At 37.9% G+C, this 21037-nt stretch overlaps 1 protein-coding gene across 8 annotated transcripts in view; it reads left to right on the top strand.

Moving 5' to 3' along the window:
• Positions 1-21037, top strand: part of ccdc88a (coiled-coil domain containing 88A) — a 101303-nt gene that overhangs the window by 31943 nt on the left and 48323 nt on the right. For all 8 annotated transcript variants that reach the window (XM_031902310.1, XM_004914737.4, XM_004914735.4 and 5 more), the window contains exons 4-12: positions 8506-8575; positions 10218-10276; positions 10995-11078; positions 11923-12063; positions 13806-13975; positions 17732-17813; positions 18452-18610; positions 19156-19302; positions 20122-20266. In XM_031902310.1, the coding sequence (XP_031758170.1) occupies positions 8506-8575; positions 10218-10276; positions 10995-11078; positions 11923-12063; positions 13806-13975; positions 17732-17813; positions 18452-18610; positions 19156-19302; positions 20122-20266 (1057 nt within the window). The remainder of the gene's footprint in view (positions 1-8505; positions 8576-10217; positions 10277-10994; positions 11079-11922; positions 12064-13805; positions 13976-17731; positions 17814-18451; positions 18611-19155; positions 19303-20121; positions 20267-21037) is intronic.

Raw genomic sequence — 21037 nt, 5'->3', positions numbered from 1 at the left:
ACAAGGTATTGTTTATTATAGAGAAAAAGAAAAAAATGTTATAAAAAATAGAATTATTTGCTTAAAATAGACTCTAAATGAGGCTGTCTTACTGTAATTTGAAAATTTTGACATATCTGTTTTCTGACAGATGACGTCATGGGCAGATGAAGTTTCAGGGGTGTGATTATGACTTTGGGGACAGAGGGTTTGGCTGATCGCCACACCATTAACTTAAAACTCCTGAATGGAGTTTCTTTTTTGGAAATCTGGACAGGCAGTTTTCAGTTTGTAGCATGTTAGCCCTATATAAATAAAAAAAATTATATAAGTATACACATGAAAATGTTCGGCTTGTGTTTACAAAAGTTGCTTTGTTCTTGACCTAATGAAGTATTGCCAAAGAAAGTAGCACCCTATTGATAACCACTGTGCAATGTGACTCTGCTCTTCCAAATCCAAATAAACACTGTTATTTGAAACAAAAAGCTAAAAAGCCAGTGCCAAGAGAATACTGAAAAGGAATATTCTCCCTAGAAACAACCTTTTTTTTTTTTTTTTTTTTTTTTAATTTTAGCTATTTTAGTCTAATTAGCTTGTTATAACTAAATTTGAATGTGTTTTATAAAATGACACCGTTTGGGTATGAGATCAATATAGTTCAACAAGAGGGGGGCTATTTTGGCAGTTTATAGATAAGGGCAACAGTTTAATTGTTGTGCGAAAGCATAGGCCAAGAATCCATTTTTCAATTGATTAGACTTAAACGCACACCATTGGTTGAATTAATCCCTTGCAAAAGTGTTGTAAATAAGGTCTACAGATTCTTCTCGGAAATAATGATTCTTCTGTAATGGTGCATTTATGTTATATCAATAAATTAAAGTGCCTAATCTCCATTACATGGGGTGGTGACAGGCAGACCCCAAGTGGGTATATTTTTTTCAGACGTTTGTCACTGTTCAGTCTGTGCCAAACATGGAACTTTTTCATTGACTAGTAATACAAGTGGATAGGGGCATTTTGGCTGCCACTGTTCTTCAACAGAGGCTGCGTCAGTCAAAAAATGCCTGTGTGCCATGGTCAAACTAGCTGATCTACCCATGTCTCTAGAGGCTTTCTGTGCTTGTGACAGGGTAAACGCCAGATCCTACATCTAAAGTGCGGGTAGTGTCAACCCTGTAATTCTGTTTGCACCATATTGGGTTACATGAGAGGTGCCCTTTTAGTAACTGAAGACTCCATAGCATTTATTTGGTGTGCTTGAAAAAAAGGGAAATTGGGCTATTATGGGAGATAGTATGCCTTTTAAAGCTTTATGGCATCCAGATGTTCATTCTACATAGAGCAGGGGTGTGTTATTCTCATTTAAAAAAATTAAGCTCTGTTATGTATGACAAATGTGTGTTTTCTAGTTTAAACTGCAAAGGAAATGATCAAAGCTTTTTTTTTAATACTCCCTTTTTGGCTTTCGGCACTGATTGTTGTGCAGTTTCCTGTTACTCTGTCTCATAGCTAGGCCAAATATATAAATATGGATTGAAGTACAGTGATATTTGCATTTGTCTACTTTTTTATAACTAGTAAAGGAACTGTTACACAAAAATAAATTTCTTAAGGATGTTACCTTAGCTTAATTACATGTAGAGCATAGTCATCAGCACTGTCCCCAGGGCAGCATATGACAGGTATGCCCATAAGCAAAGCTAGATTTTATATGATAGTGTCATTTATTAATCCAGTGGGGTTTGAGACCCTATTAGCTTGTAGACCATGTTGTCAGATGAATCAAGGTGTTGGTTGCACGCGACCAATCAGCGCAAATCTTCTGAGACCTCAGTAATAATCCCATTGCTAGGGGTTACCTCAGCAACCATGGAGCAGTCTTGAATTCAAAATACAGAAAAATAAAGAAATCATAATAAATGTATACATCTAAAATATAAAGAATAATAAATGAATAGTTCAGAAACTAAAAATAAAAATGATTCAAACTGAGAATAAATTAAAAAAACAAAATTTAAGCCTCACGGTATATTTATTTTTTGGTTGCTAGATTCCGTAATGATCTGCTGCTGTCATAACATGATTATGATAACATAATTTATATCTATAGATCTGATGATGTCATCTTTTTGAAGTTAGGTGAGATTTCCATGGCAACTGCAAAGTTCAGCCAAATTGTGATTTGTGCAAAAATCCTTTTGAACTGAGCAGTTTCTGATCAATAATATCTGCAAGCCTGTGGTTCCAAGTGTAGACCACAAAACAAACTGTGTTAACTTAAAATACTGAGATTGAATGGAATACCCTTGAGTCTTGTTTTGCTGACAACCCTTAAATTGACCATTAATTTACCAAATATTTAGAAAGCAAATACTGCTAAAATGGACACAAGACTGTATATTGATGTTGTTTATTAAAGTGACTTGTCTAATACTGTAGGCTGCCCTTTCTTCATTTGCCAGAAACGGCAAACCTAGCGGGGTCCTTTGTCATCTGACCAGCAAGCAAAGCCATGCTCAGTGGGAAGGCTAAGAATATATTTAATATCTAGGTCTGTCAGCATGTGACTTTAATATCAGCTCCAGTGTTTTAGACCTTTGTTAGACCTTCAGATTGGGGTTCCGTTTCTGTGCATTGCTGCACTCAGTTTTATGGTTCTTTTCGGAGTACGATTATATGTTATTCTCTTGTTAAAGTGTGACTGTTTGCAGTACTGCAGAACCCAAAAATAATAATTATTTGCTTGTGTCGCTTACTACTAGGCCTTATGTAAGTTGTCCTACATATAACAGGTGTCCAACCTGCTGCTTTTAATTGTGAAGGAAATCACAATAACCCAAAGACTGCAGTGGGTTTGTTTTTAGGATTATGTGGCTACAGGTTTATTTTCTCAAGTTAATGGCAGCACTTTGTCTTGTGTGCAGTGCTCTGTTATCACTTCCTGTTAATCTGTCACCACTTCCTGTCAATCTCAAAAGCGAATGGCTCAGTTACACTACCATTTAGCTAATGTACAGTAATATAAAAATGTAAGTTATGTGAAGTTGACTGGATATTTAAACAGCAATGGCTGTCTGGAATGTGCAAGAGAAAGGCCACAGACTCTCCATATATAATCTGTAGGTAGGGTGGGAAGTCAGAACTATGAGGACACCAGTGGGTATAAACCAATTACTGTTCTTTGGCTTTGGTGCTGTCTTTGAGAACCCAACAACTAATAAAGATCCTTAGTGATCAGCACGTTAGTAGGAAGGAGGTCCCTGCCCCATAGAGGTTACAATCCGTGTCTCATACCACATAGCACTTATTCTCTTTGTATTTATACTTACTTATTGTATTTATTATAACACTTGTCCTCCCTGTGTGTAATTGTGTATATTGTAAGATTGTACAGCACTGCATATCCTTGTAGTGCTCTATAAATAAAGTTATACATACAAGTTACACAGCCCTAGTCTGACAAACAGTGCTCATGTACAGGATATCCTCCTAGCACTACAGGTGGCCCTGTCACTATGGCTCATACACTCATCATTTCACTCTTTGAAGGATATCCTGACAATGTGTGCTGTTAATGTTAACATTGTAAGTTGTGTACTCGAGGACCAAACCTTCCTATAAATAGAATGTGCTTTGCATACATGCTTAAGAAAGATTTTTATATAAAAAGCTGGCATGATTTCAAAGTCAAAATGCTGTATGCACACCAGACTTGCTAGGAACAGTTGGAAGTAAATACAAAGCTTCCCTCTTTTAAATAATTTGTTAGGGCACACAACCTTTTTGTATATCGATAATTTCTGGTAAGGGGCAAGGGAGCGTGGATTAGGAGTAGGCAGGAAAGGTAACTGCTTGGCAACCCCCATTGTTGCACCCTAGGCAGTTGTCTCTGGTGCCTACCCCTAGTTCTGGCCCTGCTGTGACCTCCAGTTTCCTAATCACACACCATTGATCCGCCTCACTCTCATTCCTGTGTATGTATAATTGTAAATAGGCCCTTTAGTCAGCATTTATTCTTTGAATTTGTTCGAACAGGCTGGGTTCAGTAACGACCTGTTTTTGATGAGTAGTGTGTGAGCAAACTTCTCAGCAGAAACAAGTGATTCGAGCATCAGTGATACACCTATGGATGCCATCACGAGGCCACTTATTCAGTTGGGCCCTGTACAGGTATTACATTTAAAGGAACAGTAACACCAAAAAATGAAAGTGTATAAAAATAACTAAAATATAATGTGCTGCTGCCCTGCACTGGTAAAAGTTGTGTGTTTACTTCAGAAAGTCTACTATAATTTATATAAATAAGCTGCTATGTAGCCATGGAGGCAGCCATTCAAAGGAGAAAAGGCACAGGCACATAGCAGATAACAGAAAAAACACTATTGTATTCTACAGAACTTATCTGTTATCTGCTATGTAACCTGTGCCTTTTCTCCTTTTTTCCAGCTTGAATGGCTGCCCCCGTGGCTACACAGCAGCTTATTATATAAATTATAGTAGTGTTACTGTAGCAAACACACCAGTTTTACCAGTGCAGGGCAACAGTACATAATATTTTTATTACTTTAAAGCTCTTTCATTTTTTAGTGTTACTGTTCCTTTAAGCTACTCTTAAAATGGACCTGTCACCCAGACATAAAAAGCTGTATAATAAAAGTCCTTTTCAAATTAAACATGAAACCCAAAATATTTTTTTTTTACCACATCCATACCCATTATAAAAGCATTTTAAAATCCCAGCTGTCAATCATATAATGCCTGCCCCGCCTCTATGCCTTAGGCATAGGGGTGGGGCAGACAGTTACTTTCACTTTCAATTCAGAACTTCTTAGATGTTGCTGCACTCCTCACATTCCCCCTCTTTCCTCACCATCTAATTGTGTAACCAGTGCATGGATATGGGCATCTGGTCCCCCCCATACTGGCACAGAAACAAGATTTTGGCAGGATGCAATGCCTGCTTTGATAACAGCGTCCACAAAATGGCCCTTGCCTGCTTGCTGCAATTGTGAATTCCAAGGCTGAAGAAAATAAGATTAAAATGATTTATATAGTGTAAGTAAAGTTTAAGGCACATTTGCAGTATGGAGGCAGCTTCAGTTGTTACTGAAGAGGAAAAATGTTCCATACCCCCAAATTCTCTTCCTCACAGGGCCATATTCACTAAGGTACGAATCCGAATTACGAAATTAGATCATTTCTGATAATCGCAAATATCGTAAACAGCACGAAAAACCTTTCTGACTTTGAACCTTCTGTGCATGATTTTGGAAGCCTCCCATAGGACTCAATGGCACTCTGCAGCTCCAACCCGGCCCAAGGAAAGTCTCCCATAGGGCTCAATGGCACTCTGCAGCTCCAACCCGGCCCAAGGAAAGTCTCCCATAGGGCTCAATGGCACTCTGCAGCTCCAACCCGGCCCAAGGAAAGTCTCCCATAGGGCTCAATGGCACTCTGCAGCTCCAACCTGGCCCAAGGAAAGTCTCCCATAGGGCTCAATGGCACCCTGCAGCTCCAACCTGGCCCAAGGAAAGTCTCCTATAGGGCTCAATGGCACTCTGCAGCTCCAACCCGGCCCAAGGAAAGTCTCCCATAGGGCTCAATGGCACTCTGCAGCTCCAACCCGGCCCAAGGAAAGTCTCCCATAGGGCTCAATGGCACCCTGCAGCTCCAACCTGGCCCAAGGAAAGTCTCCCATAGGGCTCAATGGCACTCTGCAGCTCCAACCTGGCCCAAGGAAAGTCTCCCATAGGGCTCAATGGCACTCTGCAGCTCCAACCTGGCCCAAGGAAAGCCTCCCATAGGGCTCAATGGCACTCTGCAGCTCCAACTTGGCCCAAGGAAAGCCTCCCATAGGGCTCAATGGCACTCTGCAGCTCCAACTTGGCCCAAGGAAAGTCTCCCATAGGGCTCAATGGCACTCTGCAGCTCCAATCCGGCCCAAGGAAAGTCAAAGTTGACTTTGACAAAGGCTGGTGTAACAGCTGAAACGTTAGTTCACCTTTCTGGCAATAAAGAATATTTTTTGTTTTGTATAAGTCCTGTGAGTGCAGCTTCCATTCTTCGATTTATATATATATATATATATATATATATATATATATATAATATTCCAGTTTGGTGTGGTTACTTAACATAATATAAACAGTGTTTCAATCAGTATTCATATTCTGGGAATATAGTTTTACATTAAGCAACAATGTATGATTTGGTATGTTTGATTGCGATTCCTTCTGCACCTATACATGCTAATCTAATCAGGACCTGCATTTTTTTACATGCGGCAAATGTGCTTTGTTTTAACAGTTTCCCTTTGTTTTTGTGTTTATTGGTACCTTCAGGAAACAGGAAGTGAGCTAGTATGGCTTCCCTGAGGAGATTTATTTGTGTGGATTTTGTTGCTGTGATTGATCTGTGTATATGAGTAAAAATATATGTGTATTTGTTTATTTTTTTTTTTTTTTTAGAAAATAATGCTTATCTGCTGTACGCACATCTTGAGGAAAATTGTTTAATTTTGCTTTTAGGCACCTTTTTCCCCCCTGTGTTTCTATAGTGTAGAATTACTTAATCTGCCTGTAGCCAATCAAAGCATCTAAATTTTCCCTTATCGAGGATTCAGTCTGTTACCAGCCTGCAGCTGCAGTAGTGGTGGCAAGGAAGATATATGTGAAACACACCTGTATTTGAAATGAAGTACTCCATATATATGGGCTTAAGAAGCCTTAGGAACAGTATTGTTTTTTCAGCACTAGTTCAGTGAATAGAGTTTGTAATTTGTGCCTGTTGTATTAATTAGGAAATATGTAGGATTATTTCTTGCACTAAACAAGGCAAAATCTGAAACTGGTTGTAAAGTCTTATTCTACTTCCTGTCTGTATGAGCACAAATAGAAACACATCATCAGTCTACTTTATAAACATCCCCCAGCTGCAGCCTTTGTTAGGCTGTGTGACAAGGAGCAGCTCATTACAAATACATATTCTCCATTGACTGCTGATATGTGTTGTCTGTGCTCATAAGAACCAGAAGTAGAATGTATAGTAGAACCCCTGTTTTACATTTTTCCGGGGACTAGAAAAAAAGGTGTAAAATCAGGGCATTTTATATTGGTGGGACCAAAAAAAATGTTGGAAAACTTTCAAGATTTACTGTATACTGCTTCTTTCATTTATATGTAAACTCTATTCTATTGGTTTTACCTTGTCAGAAATGTGTAACAATAGAGTTTAAAGTCTATAAATAATAAACCTTTTCTGTACTGTGAATTTTTAAATATTATTGGATGCTTTCTTTTAAATTGGGAGGTATACAGTATGACAACTTTTTACTGTAATCTTTAAATATTCAAAGAAGGTTGTGTGTCTATAAAGGAACACTAAATACTGCGCACACTAGAACTATATAAATAAATATATACCATGTGTTTATACACTATGGGGCACATTCATTAAAGTACAAATTAAAGGAACAGTAACACCAAAAAATGAAAGAGCTTTAAAGTAATAAAAATATAATGCATTGTTGCCCTGCACTGGTAAAACTGGTGTGTTTGCTACAATAACACTACTATAATTTATATAATAAGCTGCTGTGTAGCCACGGGGGCAGCCATTCAAGCTTAAAAAAAGGAGAAAAGGCACAGGTTACATAGCAGATAACAGATAAGTTCTGTAGAATACAATAGTGTTTTATCTATTATCTGCTATGTGCCTGTGCCTTTGAATGGCTGCCCCCATGGCTACATAGCAGCTTATTTATATAAATTATAGTAGACTTTCTGAAGTAAACACACAACTTTTACCAGTGCAGGGCAGCAGCACATTATATTTTAGTTACTTTTATACACTTTCATTTTTTGGTGTTACTGTTCCTTTAAAGTACTGTGCGTATTTTCACAGATGCTTTTGCTAATTTGCGCAACTTTTTGCACGAGGTTTTCCCGCCGTTTACGATCGTTTGGATACGAAAATGTTGTGACTTTCAGATCGCCAATACAATATTATTGTGACTATTACAATTTTTCGTGACATTTCCGATCATCAGAAATGATCGTATCTAATCCGAATTTTACCCATTTCGTGATTCAAACTTGTACTTTGATGAATCAGTCCCTATATGTATATATTAATATAGCTCTACTTGTTTATGCAGTGCTGTACATTTGTACAATATAGTAATAATACAGACAGGGAAGACAAACACTGCAATGAGTAAATATGAATATATAAAGTAAATATGAATATATAAAGGCTTTAAATGCTGTATGCTAAGGGACACAGTAGGTGGAGGTCCCTGTGCCACAGAGCTTAGCCTTATTTTTACTTTACAGAAATTTAACATATTTTTACAATGGCACATAAATTGGGGAAAATAAAGTGTTTTCAAACACAAAGAAATTGAGCTTTAAAAGGCTCTGAAGCAGAAATCATTTTCTTTTTGTCCTGTAAATTCTGTTTTTGCTGAAATGAATCTTAATCACACACTAAAAATATTCTTATTCTTCTATTTCTCCACAGGAATCGTTACAACAGTTGGTCATGATGAGCTTGCCAAATGTTTTAACTATTGGCAAAAATCCATATTCTGGTGAGTAATATAATATCCCCCAGAATCCTTCTGCGATCTAGCACCAGTTCACTGGAAATGCAATCTCGCTTCTGAAAAGGGAATTTTTCACTAACAAGTAAAACTCACAGCTCAAGCACTTTAATGCACATCTATTGACTCTAGTGACTTTTCCTGATATCTTTTTTTTAGGGTATAATTATTTTATATATGATTACAAAAATGTTGCAAAGGCACCAGGCATGAACTCCCTAGACTTCCTAAGGTCTAAAGCAACATAAAGGAGCCTGTGGCAGGCAAATACAGAGTGCTATCTTCTGTGTTTGCAGACAGCCGGGTCAGCCTAGGCAAGCCCATCTTCTCTCAAACAAGAACAGTTTTTAATGAAAATATTAATTTTAGGGATGCACCGAATCCAGCCTTTTTTCGAAGGATTCCGTTTCGGCCGAATCCACGGTCCCGGCCAAATCAAAATCCTAATTAGCATTCGGAAGGGTTAAATGGTTGGGGGGAAAACAATTTTCACTGCGCATGCACCAAATTTTCACCCTTCCTGATCCTAATTAGTACAGGTATAGGACCCATTATCCAGAATGCTCGGGACCAAGGGCATTCCGGATAAGGGATCTTTCCGTAATTTGGATCTTCACACCTTAAGTCTACTAAAAAATCAATAAAACATTAATTAAACCCAATAGGAATCTTTTGCATCCAATAAGGATTATTTATATCTTAGTTGGGATCAATTACAAGGTACTGTTTTATTTCTACATAGAAAAAGGAAATCAGTTTTAAAATTCTGAATTATTTGATTAAAATGGAGTCTATGGGAGACGGGCTTTCCGTAATTCAGAGCTTTCTGGATAACGGGTTTCCGGATAAGGGGTCCGATACCTGTATATGCTAATTAGGATTTGGATTCAGTTTGAGATGCGGCAGAATCCGCAGGGTCGGTTCGGGGGTTCGGCCGAACCCAAAAAAGTAGGTTCGGTGCATCCTAATTAATTTATGCAGTAGCAATCATGTATATTTCTTCACGCAGTGGTGTATGCTCTTTTCTATAAATATTGCTTCTCTAGGGGCTTACTTTTTTCTTCTTTCACCAAATCTATTCTCTACAGTGATGCTAAAATATTTGGCACAGAGAGTATTATCGTACTTAATATTCCCAATTAATGTCAGTTTAACATGATGGCAAAAAATGCATTTATTCTTTCCAAGGCTAACCAGCCATTTTAGTTGGCTGTTATAGTTGTAGCCTGTTGCCAGCTCAGTCCTATTTCAGACAATTCTAGCATTATGGTTTAACTGGTTAATAAATTGGAAGATGTCGTGCACATTATTTAAACTGGGATCATAATTTGGAATGAATAAAACACACTGGTGCCAAGAATATCCTAGAGCACTTAGAGAAAATCATCCCTATATTTCTGGGGAATGGTGACCACTTGTAGGTTCCCAGTGTTGCAGTGCTTTCCTTGCTCTGTGTTTTTAGCAGTAGGAATTAACCAGGGTAGTGAATGTGCGGGATGGCGTAGGTATTTATCAGTGCTAACACTGTTAACACTCTTTCATTTTATTAATAGCTATAATTTGAAGCAGTCCACTGCCTAATAAGATGGTACTAATGTGGCATTTTTATGTATATTTTTTCATGATAAAGAGCAAGGGACAGAAGAAATGAAGAAATTGCTTCTCCTTTTGCTGGGTTGCGCCGTCCAGGTGAGTTTTTATTAATTTACATTTCTATATATATTTATAAGTAAAATAGCTTGGGGGGGGTTAATGGCTTACCAACTGTTTTAAGTGCAGTTGCTTTGTGCATGTCATCTAAAGCCAGGATGGCTGATATATTCACTAGGCTAAAAAAAACAACTTTTTGGCTGTGCTAAACATGGGCAGTTACCATGCCATTTGTGATAATCGTGCACCCACAATCTAAGGCAGGGATCCCCAACCAGTGACTTGTGAACAACATGTTGCTTACCAAACCCTTGAATGTTTCTCCCTGTGGCCTTAAAGCTTATTTTTGAAGTCCTGGCTTGGAGGAACGTTTCAGTTACATAAAAACCTCAGTGTAATGAAAAACAGAGCCATGTGTAGGCTGACAGTCCTCATAGGGGCTACCAAACAGCCAATCATAGCTCTTGGCACTCCCAGAATTTTTTTCATGCTTGTGTTGTTTCCCAACACTTTTTCCTTTTAAATGTGGCCCAAGCCTATAAAATATTGGGGACCCCTGCTCCTAATGTATTGTTGTCTAGTTGGATGGGGGCCACATCTGTGATCAGGAATTTTGAAAGTTGTCCCTATGTGTTTGTCATTATGCAGCTAGTGTTCTTCCTAATTACATTTACCTTTTTTACGTACAACTAGGAGATGCTTCAGTGCGTGAGATGTTCTTTGTTAAGACGTAAAAATTATATTGTATTTTTCATAGTGTGAAAGGAAAGAAGAATTTATTGAAAAAATACAGGTCTTGGATTTTGATACGAAGGCAGCAGTTGCGGCCCATATACAAGAGGTACAGTTTTGCTTTGTTTTCTGTCATTTGGTGTTTTTCAGGCACAACATAAAACAGAAATATTAATGATATATTTTGCAGAACTAATAAGGAAAGATATTATATGGTTATTTTTACAGGCAGATCACATGAAAATTGCAATTAAAAGAATAAAAAAAAATTGACTAAACGCTGGAGCATGTTTATAGCACATCTTCTATCACAAGGTTTATAGTGGTTTCAGGCCAGCTTCTCCAATTAGTTCCATATTAGATTGGGCTATATCAAGGGTGCCACAATAGGAGGAGCTGGTAATTTATTACTTTGTGACGCACGATGTAACCTTCTGTACAAACTATATTGGGGCCCAAAGGGCAATTTGGTTTTCCAGCTCTTATTCCCCTGTCTGTTAGAACAGAAAGTGGCTTGACTTAATTTTTTGGATGACTACGCTTCTATTTGACTTGTGGCTGTTGTTTTAGTATCATTATCTTTATATAGCACCAACAAGTCATGCAGCCCTTTACTGAAAATGTTGACTTATGCATACCAATCCCTGCCCCAGTGAGGCTTACTATCTAATTTATCGCAGTCACACAGATGTACATATACACACCAGGATCAATTAAATCAGATATCCGTTATCCCACCATCTTGGATTGTAGGAGGAAACTAGAGGAAAAACAGCCAAACGCTACAAGAACAGTGCTGAAAGTCAACTGACTTTTCAGATCTAGCAGTCCCAGCAATGACTTTTAATTAGTTTATCAGTTGTAGTTGAAATTTTAATTCAGGTTTCTATCTTGGCTCCTCCCCTACTCTGTTATTACCCAAATATATACTTCATTTTTTTTTTTCGTTTTAGGTAACGCACAATCAGGAAAATGTGTTTGATCTGCAGCTGTTGGAACCAACAGAGATGTCATCAGAAGATTTAGAAGCTCTTTTAAAAAATACTTCTTTCCACTTAAAGCGGCTGATTGATGAGAGAGATGAATATACAGAGGTAAGAACCCTAAGGACAACACTTCTCAATTAGATGTAGATATGTAAAAAGGGAAAGGGAGTCTTCATCAAAAGTAAAGTGGATGTGGCAGTGGCAGTGCCACTTGTGCTCTATAGTTTTTAAACTTGCATATATTTGCTTATATTAAAAAGCTAAGTTGACAACTACTAACATAGGGTTAAGTAGGCTTCTGTTTTGAGATGCCTAATGCCTCTGTCACAAAGCAGCAGTTACAATGAATCATTGCTGTTTGCCACAGGCCTGTTGATTCCAGAAGGAAGTATCTGATGAATCAATAAAGCAACTGCATGAAGTCCTAGTTTTAAAAGAGAGTTTGTTCATTAAGTGGTTATTTCTTACAGAAGTCTCAGCCTTATCTGCTTACTGCATGCTTTTAAGTGTCTAAAATCATAAATCGTAAATGTCCATGGGTCAAAGCGAAAACGTTCCAGTTCTTCTTATAAGACAATACTTTGGTGAATGGAGATTTCTCACTGCACTGTTGTACTTCAGTAAAGTGGGTATAGTCAAGAATTACTGCTCAAACTGATGTAGAACTACAACTCGCAAAGATACCAAATAAACAATCTGGGAGGTAGAGTAGACAGAAAGGTGGGATGTTGATGCAATTAATTGATCTGCCAAGGGAGTACTCAAATTTTTGGGTGACACATTACTTATTACACTCAGATCCCTGGCTGGGGGGCAAAAAAAGTCAATGGAAAGGCTAAGAATCAGTCACCATTTTACAGATGTGCAGGGTTCTGCCAACGATAAGGGGCCCTCATTTGGTTTCACAGTGTCCTTATCCATATTACAGTAACCTGATAGGCGAAGTTAGTTTTTAATTCAGTACTTGGCCATTTGTGTTGCAAGTAGCCAGAGACGTCTTTAACCAGTAGAAAATGTTTCTTGGCTTTAAATGCCATGTAGAATACATCAGTATACTGCCATGTTATTGCTTAGTAATTCCATGGCATCTTCCTGCTGTTTACATTACTTGTTTAGTTGTTGAGGCTATAGATTTCTGCAGAGTTCCAGTCGGGCAGCTCCTATTTGTATACACAAACAAAATTATACATAAAGAGTCTCTATAAAAAGTGTTATACTGATGTAGGTAAAACTAAGTCAAAGGAGGCACCCCAATGAAGTGGTGGAATAAAACATTTGGTAATAATGTAGTTGTTTCTTTTGTTTTATTCCTGTGTGAAGATTATATCTGTAGTGTGTTTTAGCGATGACAGCAGATTGTCCCAGGCTGGTAACCCAGGTATTTCACAGTTTTAGTTACATCTGGGTGTGTAAGGCCTGGAATTATACATCAACCTTGGTGTCCTTCTTTTAAGGCCATTATTGCTTTAATCAGTACTAATGTTAAGCAAGAAGCATGTGTAGATACACTCTATTTCATATTGTTTCTCATTCTTTCAATTGTTATTCATAAATTCTACTTTCATTCTATCCTAATAGCACAGATAAGATTTTGAAAAACGCTAATGTATGTGATATTGGAATAAAGCAATATAGTTTTCAGTAATAGGACTTTCCTCACGTACCCATAATGTCATAAAAATATTCCTTTACTAATCAGAACTCCTATACAGCAATAATGCCGACTTGCAAAACGTAGTAAAATGATGGATAACCTGGTTAAAGAAACAGATTGAATCAGTGGGTCGCACAGTAACATTGGCATAGAGTCTTAATTTCTATTAATGCAAATGCCCTCTCTGTTTTTCCAGACAATCATTGAACTCACAGAGGAGAGGGACTCCCTTCATTTTGCACCTCTAGCTATATCCGCACAGTCTCCATCTGGATCCCCAGGCATGAGGCGCACAGAGAGCAGGCAGCATTTGTCTGTGGAGCTAGCAGACGCTAAGGCGAAAATTAGAAGACTGAGACAAGAGCTGTGAGTAATCTTTGAAAAGGGGGCAGGATGCCATGGTTTCATGCCAGGCAGGAGAAGATTTAATATATTCATTTTAGCTATAAGAAAATGTATTTTTTGTCAGTGATTTGTTTTGTTTATAAATATATATTTATTTAAAAAAAAAATTTGTATCTCTCCCCGGTTTAAGGTGCACTTTTGTACTCCATCATTTAGTAAACTGTATGGAAGCTGGGGCATAATGAATTTTAATGTGTAAGGACAGGGTGGTTTGCTTGACTTGAACTCGCCTATATATGAGTTCTGTAGCATCATTCTGTTGAGGCCTAGCTTGAATAAGTTTGCAGTCCCATGACTGAAAATTTTCTGTTCCAATTGGACAAAGACAAAAGAATCTGTGGAATAAACAAATCTCAAGAGCCATGCTCCCAGGCCCCTGCAATGCTACAGATATTACAATAATTTGTGTACAAATAATGGCTGTTTTAATGAATAGTGACATGAAGTCCTTGTGTCTGATATTGCAATCCATTCAGTTGTAATTGTCAGAACAGAAATTAGCATCAGTAACTAAACGTGGAGCTTATTCAGCTAGAATTATTAGTAAAATGTAAATCCTCGATCTGCTTCAGTATCTACAAATGACTGCTTACAAAAGCATAGAGTCAGTGGGTGTTAAATTCATGATACCGCAATGTTATCAAGTGTTTATGGTTGAATTCCAAAAAGAGGGGTTTATAAATGAAAAACAAGAAATCTGGTAAAGCTTGAAAAATTTCCAGAGGACAAACTCAGGAAGCGCAAAAGCTTCGGAAATTCAGAGCCTTCTGGATAACGGGTTTCCGGATAATGGATCCCATATATGTACCTTATTTAATTAAGGGAGTCATTTACTTATTACATCCACATCCAGTATTTCCCATTCTCCTCTAGACTTCCCTAGACTAGGATAAATCCATGTTGTCTAGGCATGATGAGCTACAGAAATCAGTCTATTGGACCAGTAGTAAGAGTAAAGGATTTAAAAGATTCATTAAATGAGGGGTCTGTTTTTGATTTGTGAAATCAGCTCAGGGCCAGCTAAATAAACTCCAATATTTGTAATATGGTCCAAGAGCTCCAGTCTGCCTTAATATACTAAAGATATACTAAGGAGCATGCCAAGATATTCAAGGGGCTGATTAGGTAATGATTATGTCACTGCTTTAGCTTCTAGTGTAGATTTTAGGTTTTAACTGCCCCTTCTCAGACGTTATGATGTTGGCTTCTTCCTCACACAAATAATGTAATCTCACTGTCAGTAGGTCCATCTTAAAGAACCTTATTCCTTCAGGATAAGTAGCAGCCACTTGATGAGATTCCATATGAAATTAGAGCCCTTGTTTGATCAAAACATAACCAAACATACTTACAAATAATTACATACATGAGTGTCAGATTTTGAAGGTGTAACTTTATTAGCAAAAGATATGTTAAGGGTTCATACAGGTCATAGTTACTGTTTTGTTAAGGGCAACAAAATAGAATGGGTGAAGTGCTGAAGGCAAAATTAAGCCGTAGTGCTGATCTGCTTGGTCTTCTTCATTTTCCTTTATTCGCTTCTGTTTCGAGAGCCACTTAGCATCTTCTGCACACAGCTGCACCAGGACAATTGTCCCAAAGATTGCAGTTATTACGGTGATTGGCACTTAATACATCGCCTAAACATTAAATGCCACTGTGCTCCTGGTAATTTGGTGCAGTCCTCAGTCTGGAGATAAAAACCTATAATTAGAAATCTTAACGGCTGCTAGAGTTTGCTTGCTATTAGCCGCTCTCTATTGCAGACATAGGAAACTGTGCATTGTATCACGTTGCTGGCTCTTTGTAAGTGCCGAAAGGAGTTTTAATTTTGCAATCAACCCCCTGTAGTCATTTTGGAAAGAGAATTATTAAAGAAGTACATTGTTCAGCAGGTGTCACAATTTTAATATCTCGGGGCAGTGTTCCTTAGATAGCAAATCTCCTTAAAGGGATTCTGTCATGATTTTTATGGTGTACTTTTTATTTCTAAATTACACTGTTTACATAACAAATATTTCACTCAACCATTTAAAATTTTATTCTTATACCTTGTGCTAGAGTCTGAGCTCTCAGAAGGAGCCAGCGCTACAGATTAGAACTGCTTTCAGATAACCTACTTTGTCTCCTACTCCCATGTAACTGGAGGAGTCCCAAGCCGGACTTGGATTTCTTAATATTGAGTGCTATTCTGATATCTTCTGGGAGCAGCTATATTGCTCCCTTCCCATTATGTATTTGGGGGGTGGGGGGGGGGGTTAATAGCTGGTAGCAGCAGGTAGGGGACAGGTAACTTGGCTCCACAGATAAGGCAGGCACTCAGGATTACAACAAAGTTAGCAGGCTCCTGCTTGTGGCTTATTTTTCACAGAAAAACAAAACACAACACAGGTTCTGTGTTTGAAGGGGGAAAAAAATCACCAGAGTGTAGTTTCCAACGAACAGAATAAAACAAAAGTCTTTACTGCCAACCTCATGTCATATTATTGTGTGTTTTCACTCTTACACATTGCTGCTGCAAATATCTTTTGGTGCTGCTAAATCTACTTCTTTGTATCCTGGACTACAGAGTTGCCTGAGGCTATCCTTAGATTGTTGATTTTGTTTTTTTGTGGTGGGTTTCACCTTTCAAGGGCCAAATATGACCCCCTAGTGAACAAATATTTTGTCATTTTAAGGCACCTGAAAGGAAAGGTGTGTAGTAGCTAGAGAAAAAAACATTTTCAACCTTAAAGGAGAAGGAAAGGTAAAAACTAAGTAAGCTTTATCAGAAAGGTCTATGTAAATACGGCCATAAACACTCATAGTAATGCTGCACTGACTTCTCTGAAAAAAGATTTCTTGTGTCTGTAATTCCTGTGCCAGAGACATGCAGCTTCCTGCTTTCTGCTCTGTCCTGCTCCCCCTCCCTCAAGAATGCTAAGAAGTCACCCCCCACCTTAGGAATGTGGATCTGAGCCAATCAACAGGAAGCTTCCTCATAGTCTTACTGAGCATGTTCACTTGGTCTGGGTGTCTGTGCAGGAGAGAGGCATTATGGGAACTTTCTTTACACAGCTCAGCATTTATTCTTCCTGTTTGGCTTCTGATCATCTGAACGGGAGAAATATGGGGAGACTTAAGGGCACTATTGAGAGAACTGAAGGTATTCCTGCAGCTTGAGATTAACTCTTTATTAGCCTTTCCTTCTCCTTTAATGAGTGAGATTTAGGTAAGGGACCCCGAAATGTGCTGTTCTTGTGGATAAACATTTGTAAATACAAACGTTTGTAAATAAGGACTTGTCTTTTTACAACATCTTCCATTAACAGCCAGGTTACACCTCTGGTATGATTGTTACACCTAACAACATGGGCATGTTCTGTGTTTAAATACTGCAATAACATTTTCTTTTGGTTTAATGACTTTCGCCTCAGGTTTATTACCTACACTGAGTTGACAATCTAAACCAGCTGCCATTGGTCTTCTGAGTTATAACATTGAATATATAATGTGGATTGAAACGTTTGCTCCCTTTTGTCGTTGTACATTCTTTGCTGGCACTGGAATTTGGTGCATTAATAAAACACATCAGGAAGAGCTGTAAATTAATTTCAATAAATAACACATAACTGGTTAAATAAAGGAAGCCATGCTACAACATGCTCATTGCATTGTTTGAGTGGGAGATAAAAATGAAAAGTATCCACTTTCACTAAACCTTCCTGTCTTTTTAAGGGAAGAGAAAACAGAACAATATCTGGACAGTAAACAGGAGGTTGGACACATGGAGGCAGAACTAAAGCGAGTTCAGCAAGAGGTAAGACCCTTTCTTCTGTTGGTTAATTCTTCCATACGGGATCATATAACTATAAATGTGATAATGACATTATCCATCTTTTAAAGTCACCAAAAACAAAATATATCGGTGTTGCCCCTTTTTGCATTACATCAAGCATCTACACAGTTGGCACTCACCTGTGATATCAGTCTAACTAGGAGGATTTGTTTCCAGCTTGTGTTTTGTTTATGAAGAGCCACATGTGAGCCCCTTGCTGAAGAATGGAGGGGCAAGTTTTTAGGCATGATGTCCACAAGAAGAGGGTTAAATAAGATCATATTCTTTTAAGAGTCATTTTTTCTCTGTAGTGGTTGGGCGAACAATATGTTAACCAAATATTTTAAATAATAAAAATAAATAACACCTCTTGCATCACCCTGGGTGCAGGCAGCACTCAGCACTTTTAGGGTGAGAGCCAGTATGGGGAGCTCCTTTTTTTTTTGCCCAGATTTAAATATATGATTTATCATTGCCTGCATCATAAGGATCAATTTAAAAACTGATGTCCCCATCCATTTGCTTTCAGATGTTTATAGGAAAGACTAAAAGGCTAACTCCTTTTTGAAACCACTTCAATAAACCACTACAATTTTTTTGTCTCCCCTTTTACTTGCTAGAACATGAATTTGCTTGCAGATGCTCGGTCTGCTAGAGTGTATCGGGATGAGCTGGATGCACTCAGGGAAAAAGCCATTCGAGTTGACAAGCTTGAAAGTGAACTTAGCCGATACAAAGAGAGAATGCACGACATTGAGTTTTACAAAGCTAGAGTTGAGGTAAGTAATAAAGGGAAATAAATTATGTATGAACGCCACTTCTACCACATATCCTAGGAAATAATGACAGAATAAGAAATGGCTGCTTTCTGACCCCAAAACAGCAACTGTCTTGTTCAATAACTCACATTTCATTTATTTTTAATAATCCTAAAAGCCATGCAATAAATGTTTAAAACCAATAAGGATTTATTAAATCAAAATACTTTAAGCTGGCCATACGTATGCCAATAAAAGTTGCTGATGCTGATGTATGGCCTATGAATTAAGGCCCCCTAAGTGACTGACATCTGTCTGAAAATTAGGCAGATATTTTTTAGGAAAATTAGAAAATTCCATTGCCCAAGTGCTGCAGCGGTCCTTTGATATGGACCTCGTAAGATGATCCAGTCATCAACAAGCAGATGTTAAGGTGTATGGCCCACCATAGACCCATTGCTCAGACACAAAGAACAACACACTGCATGTTCAGAAGAAAAAAAAACAAAACATTTTTGGTTAACTGACCCAATGCCAACAATCCTGCACTTTTCCCTATTCTGTAGGAATTAAAAGAAGACAATCAGGTGCTTTTGGAAACAAAAACAATGTTGGAAGATCAGCTGGAAGGAGCTCGGGCCCGTTCTGACAAACTCCATGAGTTAGAAAAGGAAAATCTACAACTAAAAGCCAAATTTCACGATATGGAAACGGTAATAATTGCATTCTGTACAATTTCAAGAAAAAAAAATATTTTTGGTACAGTCATGCTGTGCTCATGGTTAATCATTATCAGGAAACAACTGAAACGGTACTTAAGGTATTAGTATTTCAGTGGATAAGCAGTATCTGTTCTAGTTTAAGCTATTTTCATCTGCTGAAATAACTTTTAATTAAGGTAAAGCATCCATGGCTCATGTACTCCAATGCAAAGAAACATGATGTTGATGAATGATACCTTTGTTAATAATACAGGCTCCATGGCCCCCATCTCTTGATTTCATGTCATTGGCCTAATTAAAAGAGTTCAAATACTACAAGATTTTAACTGTATGTCTATGAAGATTTTCATTCATCCAGGTCATGGTATATCTAGTATAAATAAATCTAAAGCAACTGGACTTGTTTGGTAATCATTGAAGACGTTTCACTACTCATCCGAGCAGCTTCTTCAGTTCAAATCTGTCAGGTTGAACTGAAGAAGCTGCTCGGATGAGTAGTGAAACGTCTCCAATGATTACCAAACAAGTCCAGTTGCTTTAAATTTATTTATACTAGATATTTTAACTGTAGTTTGTAAACACAACAGATGTGTGCTGCAATAAGCATTACAGGACACTAGTATATCCAACTTGCTGACAACTGTTTCTCAGATGCCAAGTTTTTACAGAGATGTATATAATCTTCCAACACCTTTCATGCCACTAGTGTTACAAGACAAAAACAAACTCTTATGTATGGAACCAGCTGATTACTGTGGAAAACTGGAGACAATATATTCTAGATTGTTAGTAGTAATGGTTTTGTTTTAGGAGCGGGATTTGGAAAGAAAAAGAATTGAAGAACTAATGGAGGAAAACATGTCTCTGGAAATGGCACAGAAGCAGAGTATGGATGAGTCTTTGCACCTCGGCTGGGAGCTGGAACAGCTGTCTAAGACAAGCGACCTCCCAGAAAGTAAGAAGTTTATTTTTCTCTTCATTCATTCATTCATTCATTACAGACAGGACATGTCCTCTATACAAATTAATCAGTGTGTGTGTGTTAGATCCATAAACAATAAACTCAGCCAAACAGTAATCATCATTAGCTTATGTTAAACAAAATGTGCTTATCTCATGCTTTCAAGGTGAGCAAAGATGGTAGTGGCTTTATAATGATCCACACATGGTATTTCTCAGCCCAGCTTAATGCAGTCATACAAGGGCTGGTTGGGTATGCTCTTGTACCAGGGGCCACACACTGTATAGAAGCATTTTTATTGTTCTGTAGTCATGCTGCTCTGGCCAACATGGGGCATCGGTAGATGAAATTTTCAGATTTGCCCAATTTCAGAACTAATATCAGTGGTGCGAAAGAACAGTTGGGTGGGCCACCATACACATACCAATATTCAATTCTTTTCAAAGAAATTTGCTGACTGCAGAATTCTGTGCTGGATTGCCTCAATGAGTTTTGCATGCAGCAATCCCAGTGTTAGTTAAGGGAAATGTATTTTCAGGAGATTTTTATTTTGCCTGGGGGTAGCACAGATTCCCCACTGGTGTCAAATATTGTGCGCTTAAGTCAACCTTTTAATGTAATAGTACATTAGTACATTTAAATACACACATGAGTGTATAGCTAAGTTTACTCATTTTCTAAATATTTGTATCTGTTCCTAGAATGGGGCTGTTAATAATGCTCCACACTGGCTACAAATTACATTCAAATATAAAGCCTTTATGG

This window comes from Xenopus tropicalis, chromosome 5 (assembly GCF_000004195.4).
Source record: "Xenopus tropicalis strain Nigerian chromosome 5, UCB_Xtro_10.0, whole genome shotgun sequence".
Taxonomy (NCBI): domain Eukaryota; kingdom Metazoa; phylum Chordata; class Amphibia; order Anura; family Pipidae; genus Xenopus; species Xenopus tropicalis.
The sequence above is the reverse complement of the archived record's forward strand: the minus strand, read 5'-3'. Positions and strand labels throughout refer to the sequence as shown.